This window comes from Nanorana parkeri, unplaced genomic scaffold (assembly GCF_000935625.1).
Source record: "Nanorana parkeri isolate BGI_ZX_2015 unplaced genomic scaffold, ASM93562v1 scaffold2140, whole genome shotgun sequence".
Taxonomy (NCBI): Eukaryota; Metazoa; Chordata; class Amphibia; order Anura; family Dicroglossidae; genus Nanorana; species Nanorana parkeri.
Genome location: NW_017308408.1, coordinates 90,168 through 105,024, shown reverse-complemented (window position 1 = coordinate 105,024; position 14,857 = coordinate 90,168). Strand labels below are relative to the sequence as shown.

Below are 14,857 nucleotides of genomic sequence, written 5' to 3'. Positions count from 1 at the left end.
CCCAGGCCTTTCCTCAGATTAAGGGTCTGATTAGGAATTTTAGAGGGAACCCCTATTTTCTTGAGTGTGGGTTTCCACCTTAATTTCTGACCAGACAAAAATGGCCTGGTATGACTTTGGAGGGGGAACCCTATGCATTTTGTTTTACTTGGAGTCCCTTCTAACTTCCCTAAATATGGATCTGGAGGGGGACCCAACCCTTTTTTTAAAATTAACTTGTCATTGGAGGTAGCGAGCAGAATAACCGAGCCAAATTCTGCTTGGCAACATTCGGCTATTTACTCACTGCCATTCGGCCCTATGGGAATAGGGTGAACAGCAGTGAGCAAATTGCCGGGGGATGTTTGGCTGGACCGAAGCCAGCTGATGTATGGTTGATTTTAGCTGATGTATGGCTGAAATCAGCCGTACAGGGACAAAGTGAATAGCTGAACAGCGAACTACAGCTTGGTTATTCTCTCGGCTGCCTTTGGCAGCTTATGAAATCTCCTCTGTCTGTTTGGGGAGATTTCATTTCACTTCTTGTCCCAAATCTGCAACAAAAAAAGGGGAAATATCATCAAGATGAAAATGCACCTACTAAAAAAACCTAACATAGCGTATGGCCAGCCAAACTGTGTTTTCCTCTGCCTGTCACTACGGCTCAGCTGAGCCGAAGCATATGCGTTCAGCTCGGCTGAGCCGTTTGGCTGCCTGTGGCTGCTGTACGGGCTAATTTAAATAGCCTGTACAGCAGCCCTTCGGTTCGACTGAACTGAAGGGCAGAGGCAGCCGAAGTGAGCCAAAGGATCAGCCGAAGCTATGGCTGGATCCTTTGACTCTTTAGTGAATAACCCTTTAAGTGAGGGGAACTTTAAACAGCAACACAGACAGAAATAAAAAGTATTGTCTTCAGTAGAGTAGGGGGAGGCTAAAACATCTGTCAGATTTGTATTTCTTGATTGATTTTTTTTTCACTGACATTTGTTTGAGTCACTGTTTTTTTATTTTTTTTACTCTTTATATCTGATCATTGTTTTAGCTCGGCAGATTTGTATTTCTGTTTGTGCCCTTTTTTATGATTTACCTTTACTTCCTATTTGGTTAAACTGTTCTCAGGAGGACAAGAAGCCTGTAACAGAACCCCAAAGAGCAGAAGTTCTAACCTTTCCCCACACATGTGGAAACCAGAAAAAATGTTTGACATTTAATGTAACAACCATTTTTTTTGTTCTTTCTAGATTAGTTACGGAGCTAGAGATACTTTACTAAGTGACAGAAAGATGTTTCCAAACCTTTTTCCGGACAGTTCCAGATAATGAGATGCAATATGTGGCCATAGTGAAGTTACTGAAAAGGTTGAAGTGGAACTGGGTTGGGATCATTACATCTGATGATGAATATGGAGAGAGGGAGATCCAACAACTCAGCAAACAGTTAACTAATCATGGAATTTGTATTGAATTTAAGATCATGGTATCTGTGAAGAATCATGATACAATCCCTCTAGATCTTCAGACCTCAACTACTGAAGTTCTTATTATTTGTGGCTTAATTAGCAGAACTTATTACACGTTTGTTTTCCGTAGAGTTCCTTATCACAGGGATAAAACATTTATCATTCCTGATTCTTGGTCAATGGATGCAGATTTTTTTTTATAAGTAACTGCAGTTTGGTGTTTTCAAGTCCCGATCCCTCTATAGTGAGAATGGAGGAATATTTTGATAGTATTACCCTCTCAAGCCACCCGGATGACCCGATACAGGAGGATATTCTCATAACTGAATACCGCTGTGTTTCAAGAAATCCAGAGAAGAACTTTCTAATTCTACTCACAGTTCACTGTGTTCTTCGTAACTGCACTTTGGGGAGTTTAAAAAATGATTTATATTTTCCTGATGATAAAACTCCTTATAGAGTGTTTCTTGCAGTCAACATATTGGCTCAAGCTTTGCATGACATATATATCTCTTCACAAATAAAAGAAATGGAAACTGAGGTGAAACTGAGGTTATCCAGCCTTGTTCATAAGGTGAGTGTATTCAACTTTATACACACTGTCTCTTTGCCGATTCAGAGCAAAGTGCAAGTCTTGGTGCAAAGGTACCTTCCAACCCTCGTAAACATACCTAGGTAGCAATCTATTTCATGTGCCTCTTCTATTTAAACACTAAAACATAAAAGACCATAACGTACAGCTTCACCTTCCTCAAATAAAAAAAGTATTATAAATGTAATTACTTCTACCTCAAACCATGAGGTACAACAATCCTTTACCACTCGACACATTCAACACTGGAGCCCAAACTACATAATGTTATATATAAACCCGCCCCCTGCTTTGCCATTATACATATGTTTGAGATGTTAATAGCAGCCCCTGTGAGATTGAACACTGTGTTATGTATGCTGTACTATGAAGAGTAATTACTGATTTGTTTAGGTTTATAACTCGGCAACTTAATTGCTAGACTGATGGTGCTGCTGCATCAGTATGATTATGGATGAATCACAACATTCTGATGCTATTGCTGTTGGCTGATGAAGAGTAGCCAATACTTTCCATAGGCTAGATAAAAATAATGATCTGCACACTGATGAGTGATAAACAGTTACTGCTGGTTTGGTTTTAGACCAGTGATGCACAATGTCTATGTGGGAGGTCTTAGTGTTGACTGAGTTAATCTGGCCATTGATAGCACAAATCAGTTGAAATTTGACCTATGGCTTGCCCTGGAAACCAAAGCCTTTGATCCCATCCAACCTGAGGCTCCACAAAAAAGTATATTTAAAAATCAACTCAATCAGATGGAAAATTTTCAGCCAAATAGGGACTACATCTTATCAGGCACAGTCACTATCTGCCAGCACTATTTTATTTAGGAGAATGTAGGTGACATGGCTGCCTGAATGCAAAAGTTAACAGTGAATGAGAGAAAATAAAGTTGTCTATGGACAGCTCTATGCTGCAGATACCTTTTTGTTAAATACGTTGTTACATTTGCAAACAGAAAATCCTCAACAAAGATATTAATTACTGTTCAAGTGAGAGATACATATAATCACAACCAGCACTGCCATTTGATGTACTAAGCAGAATCCCATTGACCTCCAAAGTGTATGAACATAGGATGTATAAGCTCTCCTGGGGATTAAGGTTCCTTTAGTACTCTTCCCACTGCTCAACTCTGCCAAGGATCTGTGCACTGAGGCTGGTGGCAGATGCCAGCACACACACCCCTGCTGTTATTAGCCTGATATGCTCACATAATGCCTTTATTTTGCTTTCCTGTGTCTCTAGTTACCAAGCTTACCATACATGAATCAGTCCTGATGAAAATAGGAGAGATTACAACATCACAAGTGTTTAGGGATATACAGGATCATACAAATACAGCACAATGTATAAACTATGAAAAATGCTTAAAACCTCCAGAATGATGTGTTTTGTCAATAGACTTCATCTGTAGTCCTCAATGCAGTCGTTTGATGAAAACAGGCCATCTTTCTATTCTGCGTTTCCTAAACTCACACAGGTTACCCCAGTAGGCATGGATTCCATGGATTTCCAAAAAATCCTGGGGTCCCTGGAGCCCTGAATACATTTTTGTTCCCCCTTCCTCTACATGACAAAGCTCAGACTTTCTGATTGGCTACTAAGGAATTGAATAATACATCATGGAAGGAAACAGAGATAATTGCATGCTATTCAATGTATAGAAGTTCCAGGTATATTTAAGGATCCCTGGCATGAGAATGGATAGGTGAAAATTTGCATAGGATTTGACAGGCTATCATGCAAACCTATTACTTTGTGCAATAATGAATTTGGAAGCATCAAGAATTAATTGTTAAATCTGTAACTATGTTTTATATCCATGGGTACTACATATATAGCATTCTTGAGTCTTGATTCATTTAATGGTTCTGTATTTTTTAAGGTATCCCGCTATGTATACTCAGTACACTACATGGATCCACATAACAAGGAAATATATTTTAAAGAAAAGGGAGATCTGCCCAGCCCACTGGAAATTGTAAATTGGATAACACAAGTTGAAGACAAAAATATCACATATTGGAGACGTGTGGGCCACTTTGATGGGTCTCTTCCAGAAAATCAGCAACTTACTCTCACACCACAACTAATATCATGGAAACGTGACCAGGTGACAGAAATTAAAGGAAGCCAATACTATGAGAAGACATGCATAGTCATTGGGGACTCATGTTCCTTTTTAAATCTGAAGGTCACTGGGAATCATGACAATCCAAAGGATCTAATGCTTCTTGAGTCTTTGACCTAGAAAAAATATGTAGATCAGAAATTCTGATATTCCTCTGACTACATAATTTACAAATGTTTTTCTGGGTTGGTTATCAATAATTTTTTGAGGTCAAAGATAAAAGAGCAACTAACACTGTCAGAAGGAGTTCAGCCGTAGCAGCCTACATGTTCCTCCCAGTACAGGTTTCTATTTTTTCTGAACATATTTCTTATAGTGCACCTGTGCCCAAACAAGCAGTAAAAGAGATGTAAAACCCATGAGCCCATGCCATTTCAGCAAAGATATGCATAATGGATAATTCTGTGTATTCATATAGAACTTTATCTTGGAATCCAGCAGAAAGGCGATCACTTTAAACCATTAGATCATCGGGAATAAAAATTACCCCTCCCATGAGGTTTTTTTAAAAATGATAAACAAGCAGATCTTGGGAAATTATGTACTGTATATCCCTTTTCTCCCACAACACATGGTCAAATATTTCCCCTCGTTGCTTACATAAACAGTCCCTCTAAGTTAAAACTTCCTGCCACCGCACTGTGCCACAAAGCATCTGTTATTGCCAGAAACAAACTTGTGCATTTATACTTCACATCCATACCATTCAATAGACCATCAGATAATATCATCTGAATATCCTTTAAATTGGTAATGAATACAATATGGTCATCACATTTCTAACTTTATGCCGCCTGCTTTACTCACAAATAAACAAATGACAAGTCATCAACATAGAGATTATCAGAATGCTACTGTGTATGTCCATATTCCTCCCTTACCTTATATTCTGTATGCACATGATAAACATGTATCTCCTATTTAGGGCGGCAAGCTCAATTTAGTGGCCAGTATTACCTACTGCCACTTTGCTCAGACCTTCCATTGAGTTATTGAATATATATATATATATATATATAGTGAAAATACAGGGAACGAGGATAAGGAGTATGGGTAGGTACTGAAACAAAGTGTACCACCTTCCCCCTATGATTAGACACAGGCTTTGACAGGATAATATTCATATATAAACACAATTTCAGTAACAGTCTTAAACGCCAAAGAGGTCTGAGAGCTACTATAAAAAACCAGAGAGAAGTACTTTCCATCTTGCTACCAACTGAAAAAGGCCCACAGAATTAACTCCTTAAAGTTTGGTTAAAATTCCCCCTCCATGCACTCACATTCAATGGGTGAATACCTTTTGCCTTTCATTTTTGAGGGATGTATTATTGACAAATAGCAAAATGGACTGCCAGGGGACTTTCCTCATTGCCTGAGGCAATGTCTAATACTGCACATGGAGGAGGCATGAAAAACACAATTAGCTGCTGTTAGCAAGTAAAATGCCTTAGTCATCTCTTTTATTACATTTTTTATCATGTCCACATCTAAAAAATCATAAAACTGGTTATAGGTAAGACAAATATCCTTTAAATGTATTATTTAATTTATTTAAAATAAATTAGCAAGTCTCAACTCATTCCCCCTCCATTCAGTTAGAAGATAGTTACATAGTTGTTGAGGTTGAATAAAGACACAGGTACATCGAGCTCCACCTATGTGAGAGTGTGTGTGTGTGTGTGTGTGTGTATATGAGTTACTAGGACTATCTGTACCCCTGTATATTGTAATTTCTGATGAAAGTATCTCAAATGTTCTTGAATGAGTCAATGTTAAAAGAAGGAGTGTTTCGCTCCTGGAGATACAAAGCTCTAGTAGTTACCCTTTAAAAGGAGGTTTGTCTACCAATTCCGTAACCAAACAATATTGCAAAAGAAAGGAGGGGTTGGACCCACCCAATAGAGTGGGTGGTCCAAAGGGTTAACTAAGGAAGGGACGAATCATATAAAATAATGTAGAAAATGCTTTTATTTTGAGTAGAAAAAATAATTAAATACAGCCAAGGACTTACTGCAGTGAGTTTAAAAGCAAACAGATACTAAAAGCTTGGTCATAGGTATGACCAACGGTGGATTTTAAGTTGACCGTAAAAGTTTAAACATTGAGCACAAAATTAAACCATCAACCAGCAGACTTGCATGAAACAAAAAGCTCTGGGTCAAGCCAGGAAGGTATCAACCATGAATAAACATATAATGACATTGGCAGTGAATTGCGACAGTGTAAACCATGAATTGATATTTTGTTGCACAGGGGTTAACCCCGTAATCAGCAATACAGAGGTGAGTTGTAAATACTGCCGATTTTTTAAAAGATGGGAGATGGATCATCTGTTATTGATCATGGATTGCCTGAATCTCTCAGTGGAATTCCCTTTGGATTAAAATGTTCCAGTGTCATGGGGTGATTGACTTGCCGGATGTTGTTTGGTTTATAGATTAGGATGTAATTGACGTATTAGTCGAGCCGTGGATGTTCATTACGTTGGGAACTGTACTGTGAGTCTTCCCCTGAGTGGTGAAGCATTAGGGGGTATTTATCTTGATAAAATATGAGTGAAATAAAGGTAGTCCTACTCACAGTTGTAAGGTGTCAGTTCACCGGCGTCTTTCCCTAATCACTTCCCATGTGCTTGTGGTTTAGGTTTACGGATCGAGTCCAGGGTCTCCACTCTTGCTGGTAGATTCTATGCAGACTTTGCATGTAACTGAAAAGTAGCGGCGTGGCCCAATTTAGTTGATCCCGGGTGTAAGTCAATGCTGCTAGTCGGTTCAAAACGTGCTGTAAATGTAAGGAGTCGAGGTAGAGTATCCTCAGTGCTCTCGGACGTCCACCTGGGTAGATGTGTGGCGTCTACGCGTTTCGCCCCTCCTCTTGGGGGCTTTGTCAGGACATACAGACCTCTAGGAATGGGACATGTATATTCACCGTCCCCACCTGTAGAACATCAGGCTTGCTAGTATCGATACAGACATTTTCCCTTTAACCAAAAATACATTGTTGTGTTAACTGGAAAAAATAGAGGGGGGGGGGTGGTGAAATGGACCCAACTTTCGTGTAGTCATATGTGAGGATAAATACAGGAAAATAGTAAAACAACGCAAAACAAACAAAAGTTAAACAGTGTGCTAATAGACGGATGCCCTCAAAGATTTCTTAGAGAAACCTCTACCTGGGGAATGGAGTTTCACAGTTGTACTTCTCTTACAGTAAAAATCCACTTTGCAGTTTGAGTAAAACCTTTTCTTCCAGTTTGAGGTGGTGGCCTCTTCTTTTCTTAAGTAAACTAACAGTAAACAGTTTATTGCTGACTCTGCCACCATCATAAAACAATTTGTACCTTACAATCATGTTCTATCTTAATCACCTCTTTTCCAGAGATTCCAAAGTTTAATCTTTGCAATATTTCCTCATAACTTTGCCATCTAACCCCTTCATTAGTGGAGCAGCCGTGCATGGCAACCAATCAGATTCTCTCTTCAAATTATTCAGTTAAGATTTGAAAATGAAGGAGAGAAGCTGAATGGTTGCCATTCACAGCTGCTCCAGATTTTTGTCTGCTCCAGTTTTGATCAATTCCCTTCAATGTGTCTCTAGCCTCTCTAAAGGTGGCCATACACTGTACAACCATCGCAAGACAGCCCATCTTGGACAGGCAGATCGTACTCTCGATCATCGCAAGCCCGTCCCCCTGAGGGGCGGGCTTACGATGACTGCAATGAGGGGCGGGCTTAAGATGACTGCAAACGGGCTGTGTGCGCGTGCGCACACCGGCCCGTTCGGCAGTTGTCGAACTAGCAGGCCACTAACTCGCCGAGAATCGTACAATTCCCGGCGGGTTTTCTAGCCTGCTGGTTCGACGGAAGAAGTGAATACCCTCTACTCCTTAAGTAAACAAGAGCCTTTGCATATCATGTTGTTCTCCTAGGAAAATTGAGGAAGGAAACTGGCCAGCTGAGAATAAAGGTGCCCATACACTGCTTGATTCTCGTACGAGAATCGCGTGAAATCCTGCGATCGTACGAGAATCGAGCAGTGTGAACGGAGACGTGCAACCGTTTCTACTGTACGATTTTCGGCTGGTTTGAACGGTGCTCGGGAGACAAATGCCGAACGGGCCGGTGTGCGCACGCGCACACTGCCCGTTCAGCATTGCGGTCATCGTAAGCCCGCCCCTCAGGGGGGTGGGCTTGCGATGATCGAGAGTATGATCTGCTTGTCCAAGATGGGCAGATCGTATGTTTTTTTAATCACTTTACAACCGTTGCAAGACTAAGGTCTTGCGATGGTTGTACAGTGTATGGCCACCTTTAGACCCAAAGCTGCAATTACACCCAAACACACATGTGAGAATATTATGTAACATGGCTAAAAAAACATCAATGTAAGATAAATTAATTTGACTTTTTCTTTGCAACCAGTTTAAATAAGTTGTGATTATAATGAGCAGTTCACTGGTGAGTTTAATTTTTTGGTCTGAGGATGTTGCTTAAAAACTACATTCAGCTACAATGAGTAACATTCATTTCTTTTAATTTTTATAGTTTTACAATTGTTCTATATGGTATTTGTGATGGTTTTGTGATGGTTTATATTTCTTTAATATTAAGTTATTAATTAAATATGTTTATATATTTAGTATAATATATTATTATATATATATATATATAGATATAGATATATGTATATATATATCTCTCTATATATATATTTAGTTAAAAATGTTGTCATTATAAATAGCAGTTCATTGCTTGGTTTCATTATTTTTGTCTGAGGATGTCATTTTACAAACCACATTTAGTAACATTAATTTCTTGGAATGTGGTCTTTTGTAATGTAATAGTTTTCTGAATACTATTTGTAATGATTTATATTCTTTGTTATCTTAGGTCCCAAGAGGTCGATGTTCTGCAGAATGTCTTCCAGGGTTTAGAAAAGCTCTAAGGGAAGGGTATCACGTATGTTGTTATGACTGTGTTCCATGTTCAGAGGGAGAAATATCAATCCATTCTGGTAATCTTTATGTTCCTTGAAAACTCAATGGAAATGTATTTCAGTTTTAAATATTGAAACTAAATAGGGGGAGGGGTTATACACTAAAGAGCCAAAGGATTTAGCTAAATATTCAGCTAATTCTTCGGGCTTGCTTTGGCTGCAGATACATTTCGGTTCAGCTGAACCTTAGGGCTTCTGTACGTGGTATTCTCAATAGCATGTACAGCAGCTGAATGCAGCTGAAGTGAACAACCGAAGGCAGCAAGCTGAATGAACATGCAAAGCCAAACAAACAGCTGGAGTGGGGAAAACGGTCCACCTAAGCGGACTAAATCCCTGAAAGTTGTTAAAAATAGAATAAGAAAAACATTGTGGAGATCCCCTCCGAAATCATACCAAACCCTTTAGGTCCAGTAAGAATGTTAGGGAGACCCCAATGTCAACAACACAAAATTCAACAAATTCAGGCCAGACCCTTTAGATCTGCTATAAATTATAGGGGGGACCTAACACCAAAAAAGGGGTCCCCCCACAATCACATAACAATCACTGGCCTGGAAGGGCAGGACAAGGGGAGACTAGTGAGCACTCCCCCACCCTGCACCATACCAGGTTACATGCCCTCGATATTGGGAGGGTGCATTTCTAGGTGGGGACCCCCTGGAAAAGTCCCTTTTCCTTATGCCAATGAGGACAAGGGACTCTTTTCCACAACCCTGGCCCAGTGGTTGTGAGGGTCTGTGGGTAGGTGGGCTCATCTACATCTGCCAGATGCCGCCCCCCTTGTGAATGATTAAGGGGCAGTTGTTACCCCTACTTATTCACACAAAAGTACAGAAAAGGTAAATAAAAACACCACACTTTGAAAAAGTCCTTAACTTAAACAAAAAAATACAGTTTTTGAGAATCTAAAAAATTGTCCAACACTGTAATCCATCGGCAATCACGTCATCCAGCAATGTAATCCATTATCAATCACAGTGAATGTTGCCCGCCGACTTGCCAAAATAAAAAAAGTACTGCCACCCGCCACGCTGCCCACTACCACTGACCATTTGCTGCAAAATGACAGGTCTGGGCTGGATGTGAATAAGTGGGTGGAGCTAGTTGTGACATCACAACTCACTCCACCCTTTTGTTTTCATTCCATGACAGCTCACTCCACCCATTTGTTTATTAGTTATTTGAGGACAGTGAGCTGTCATGGAATGAAAATGATGGCACACCTCTACTGGCAGCAGGCAGCAGCTGCCATTCATTAAGTAGGAGGGGCAAGAGTAAGTTTGATCAACTTAGCTTACCTCTTCCTCCTGACTGACAATACTACTATGCAGGGGGCAGAGGCTGTGTCATCATGCAGGTTTGTGGTTCAGTGCCATCAAGGAGAGAGTGATAAAGCTTTCTGAAAATAAAGGAAAACACCTAAAGAGAAAGTAAACAAATGCAGCCACTACAATTACCACTACAATTAAGTTGTAGTAAGATGCAATATATTACATTTTTATTTTGGGGTTCAGATACACTTTAAGTGTTATTTTTGACCTGACATATCATTTAAGAGTTCTTAAAAAAACACAAATGTTTTGTAAGCTCAGAAATGATACAATCCAGAGATGGCCAGGCAGCTAGATTGTGTAACAGAAGATTGACAATGGCTTTTTTTGTGTTTGTCTTAGTACGATAAGTATTTTATGATAAACCCTTTGTGACTGCAATATTACTTAATGGGGCTAATTTACTGAAGACAAAGACTGTTCACTTAGCAAGGACATTTTACCTTCACTTAGTGAATGTGGTCAAAATGTCCAATCACATTCAAGGAACATAAAAAAAAGTGTTTTTGCTTGCACATGATTGGACTATGGAAGTCAGCAGAGCTTCACATCATTCATTAACCTCTGGGAAAATTCCCCTGCAAAGTGTTAATGTCCTAGTAAACTGAACAGCCTGTTTGACTTTAGTAAATCAACCCCAATAAGTCAAAATGCAAAGTGTGCCGTGCTGTGAGAATATGAATTTACCTTCCTGCTGAGAACTAGGAATGCACATATGTTTGTGTTCTGAGTTTTCATACCCACTGTCAGTTGGAGAGATGAGCCATAGAGGTATTGTCTAGTTATCTGTCACATACCAACACTGGTGACCCAGGTCTTGGTGTCTAAGCTTCAATAATCTCTGGCCACAAGAAGGTTGGGTGTCAGCACTCATTGTAAATTATGCACATTTTTCAGTATATTTTTCTTCTACAGATAGTGAAAACTGCCAGATGTGTCTTGAAGATCAATGGCCTAATGAGGCTAGAAATATTTGTGTTGCCAAACTTTGTGAGTATTTGTCATATGAGAAGGATGTAATGGTTGCTTTTTTTTCTGCATCTTCAGTCATATTTTCTGCTACGTCTCTCTCTATACTTGGAATATTTTTTTGGTTTCAGAGCACTCCCATAGTCAGAGCCAATAACAGGAACCTCAGCTTCATTCTGCTCTTCTCTCTCATGCTGAGTTTCCTTTCTGTTTTCCTGTTCATTGGACATCCGGTGGATATAACTTGTATGCTGCAACAAGTCGTCTTTGGAATTGTCTTCACAGTCTCTCTGTCTTCTATCCTAGCCAAAACCATCATGGTTTTTATTGCTTTTAAAGCCACCAGACCTGGAAGCTCCTGTAGGAAATTGGTGGGAGTCAAACTTCCCAATACAGTCCTTTTGTTATGCTCATTAATTCAGGTTATGATTGCTGTTTTCTGGTTGTCCATCTCTCCACCATTTCAAGAGTATGACATGCACTCTTCTGCTGGAAAGATCATAATTCAGTGTAATGAAGGGTCAGTTGTTGGGTTCTACTCTGTGTTGGGTTATATGGGGCTTCTGGCAGCTGTGAGCTTTGTTCTGGCTTTCATGGTGAGGACATTACCGGATAGTTTTAATGAGGCCAAGTACATCACCTTCAGCATGCTGGTCTTCTGCAGTGTCTGGATTGCCATGATCCCGGCCTATCTGAGCACAAAAGGAAAGTTATACTATGTAACTATGTATTTTCTCTGTGTGTAATTACTTTTAAAAGGACTGTTATTATTTGTAGTATTATTATTATTATTTACTAATGATAATATTATTCATACAATAACACATGATTATAGTCATGGTCTCAGAACTCCTGGTATCTTAACGTTTCTGTCTACATATTAGTCTAGAAAAAAATGGGCCTAAATACTAGGGATGTTCAGATACCAGTGCCGATACTTAGCATTTGCATGAGAACTATGAGGGTTGCAGCTGGGACCTGGCTCTGGTGCTACACCACTGTTCTGAAATCATTAGTCTGTATTGTTTTAGAAAAACTGTCACATGACAATAAACAAAAATGTATCAGTACTTGTACTTGAAAAAATGGTATAGGTGCATTCAAGATATATAATTATAATTATTATCGGGTTCTACTCTGTGTTGGGTTATTTGGGGCTTCTGGCAGCTGTGAGTTTTGTTCTGGCTTTCATGGTGAGGACATTACTGGACAGTTTTAATGGGGCCAAATATATCACCTTCAGCATGCTGGTGTTTGGTGTCTGGATTGCCATGATCCCGGCTTATCTGAGCACCCGAGGGCAATCCATGGTGGCTGGGGAGATATTCACCATACTAGCCTCCAGTGCTGGAGGACTTCCCAAAAATGTACATTCTTTTTGTAAAGCCAGAGAAGATTTAAGGAAAACTCACGCTAGTGACACCTATTTAATAAAACAAAAACACTTATAAGGATGTACACTGAAATAAATATTTTAGCAATTTGGCCATCCAAATAAACAATTTTATATTGTAGTTTTGTTTAAATAAAAGACATAAAAATACAAATAAATAATACATTCTCTATAAGTTTAATCCTGTAATATCCCAAATTCATATTGTTTTTGTATATTTCCTACCCCAGCACGTCATGCTGCAAGTATCCTCCTGAGGTCTAAACTATTTCCCTGAATATTGATCATCTGCAATCTATATCAACACCTGCCCATATAATCTAATACCTCCCCTTCCAGTGGCTTTATACTTTATGGCCAAAAGTTTTTAGACACCTGACAATCACACCTATATGAGCTTAATGGACATCCCATATCCAACATATAGGGGGTTATTGACTAAAGGGTGAAGAGTTTGGAGAAGGCAGGAGAAGTGAACAATCTAGGACACAATAGCTGATTTGTAAAAATTCTCCAATTCAGCTCACTTTCCAGTTCAGCTATGTTGTCTTAGATTGTTCACTTCTCCTGCCTTCTCCAAACTCTTTACCCTTTAGTCAATAACCCCCAATAACATTAATATAGAGAGGCCCACCCTTTGCAGCTATAATAGTTCTTACTATCCTGACAAGACTTTTCACTCATTGTTTGAGCTTTTCTGTTTGGGAATTTAGGAAGCAACCTTCAGGACTACCCAAATGCCACACAATAAGGTCATTGATGGGGGGCAATTTTTCAGCAGTTTTTTTATTTGTTATCATGTAACGACCGTATTAAAATGAAAATTAAATTTGATCTCTTCCTATGAAAACTTGTATTAACTAGCAAAAGTATTCCTGGTCACCAAATGGACAACCAGAACATTGTCCACACAGAAGATGTGTGGACAAGAATTGGATTGCTGGTCAGATTACATTGGCTGAAAGGAACCAAAATGCTCTCAACAAACATACTCCATGGTGCTTTCTTAGAAAAGATGTGCATGTCATTACATAAAATCCCCCCAGATGTATCGCTTATTGCTCCTTTAGTTTAGTGCTTTATGTAAATTGGCATATCTCTACTACCCACTTAAAATAGAACCATGGCCAGGCCAAGAACATTCAAATATGTAAAAATTCTTACCAAGAAGGTAATTAAGCTTTAAGTCCTTGCTGACCTTTGTAGCTGCAGCCACTATGGAGAAATCCATGCTCAAATTCTCAAGCACAGCAGTGAAGTTATTCAAGTTGGGACTCAGCACTTTCCTCTTCCTGTGTACCTGCTTTGTGATTACTTTAGAGATCAGAAGGATGGACGACTGCCAAGAGAATTATCGGGAGGTGAGTCCGAATTAAATTAAAGTACTTCTGCTGGAAATTTTGAGGGTAATTTACTCCACAGTGCATGTAGCTACAAAGATGAGTAAGGGCTTGTTTGAAGGTCCAGAGCCTGACCACAGATCTACATAAAGGCTTAAATACTTAAAAGCACCTCTGTCAAGTTTTTATTGTTATTAATATGTGTGCCTATTGGGAAGATTTCCCAAGAAGACATGAATGCCACTCAAGGAGATTGACTCACCAATGCCTCCAGTATAAAATCAACTTTCAGACTCACTTGTTGCACTCCAGTGAATTAGTCCAAAAAGAAAATGAATGATTGCAGCTGCTGTAAATATTCAAATAAATATGTAAATAAATCAAACCCACTGGACTTGCTGTATTTTTTAAAGACGTTTCGCTGGTACTTCTGACTAGCTTTCTCAATTCAGAATGACTTGTACAAAAACATTTCTGGGAATATATATAGTGAATGTTTCACGAAGTAACTTAATCTGTTCATCATAACCAGCATGTGGTCAAATATCTCATGGAGGTAAGGTGTTGATTGCATTTACATGATTAGAACTAGCAGGTGTTATTAAGCTGCCCAGGGAGAGGTGCTTCTAATGCACCATTATGACCATAATGTAAGA

General features: G+C 39.3%; 1 protein-coding gene across 1 annotated transcript in view; it reads left to right on the top strand.

The window, feature by feature from the left end:
- LOC108800804 (vomeronasal type-2 receptor 26-like) overlaps nt 1-12,106 on the top strand; it is a gene marked incomplete at its 3' end in the record, with an annotated part of 31,891 nt that extends 19,785 nt beyond the window's left edge. The window contains exons 4-5 of the mRNA XM_018572815.1: nt 11,415-11,489; nt 11,600-12,106. Of these exons, the coding sequence (XP_018428317.1) occupies nt 11,415-11,489; nt 11,600-12,106 (582 nt within the window). The remainder of the gene's footprint in view (nt 1-11,414; nt 11,490-11,599) is intronic.
- Nucleotides 12,107-14,857: the final 2,751 nt, after the last annotated feature.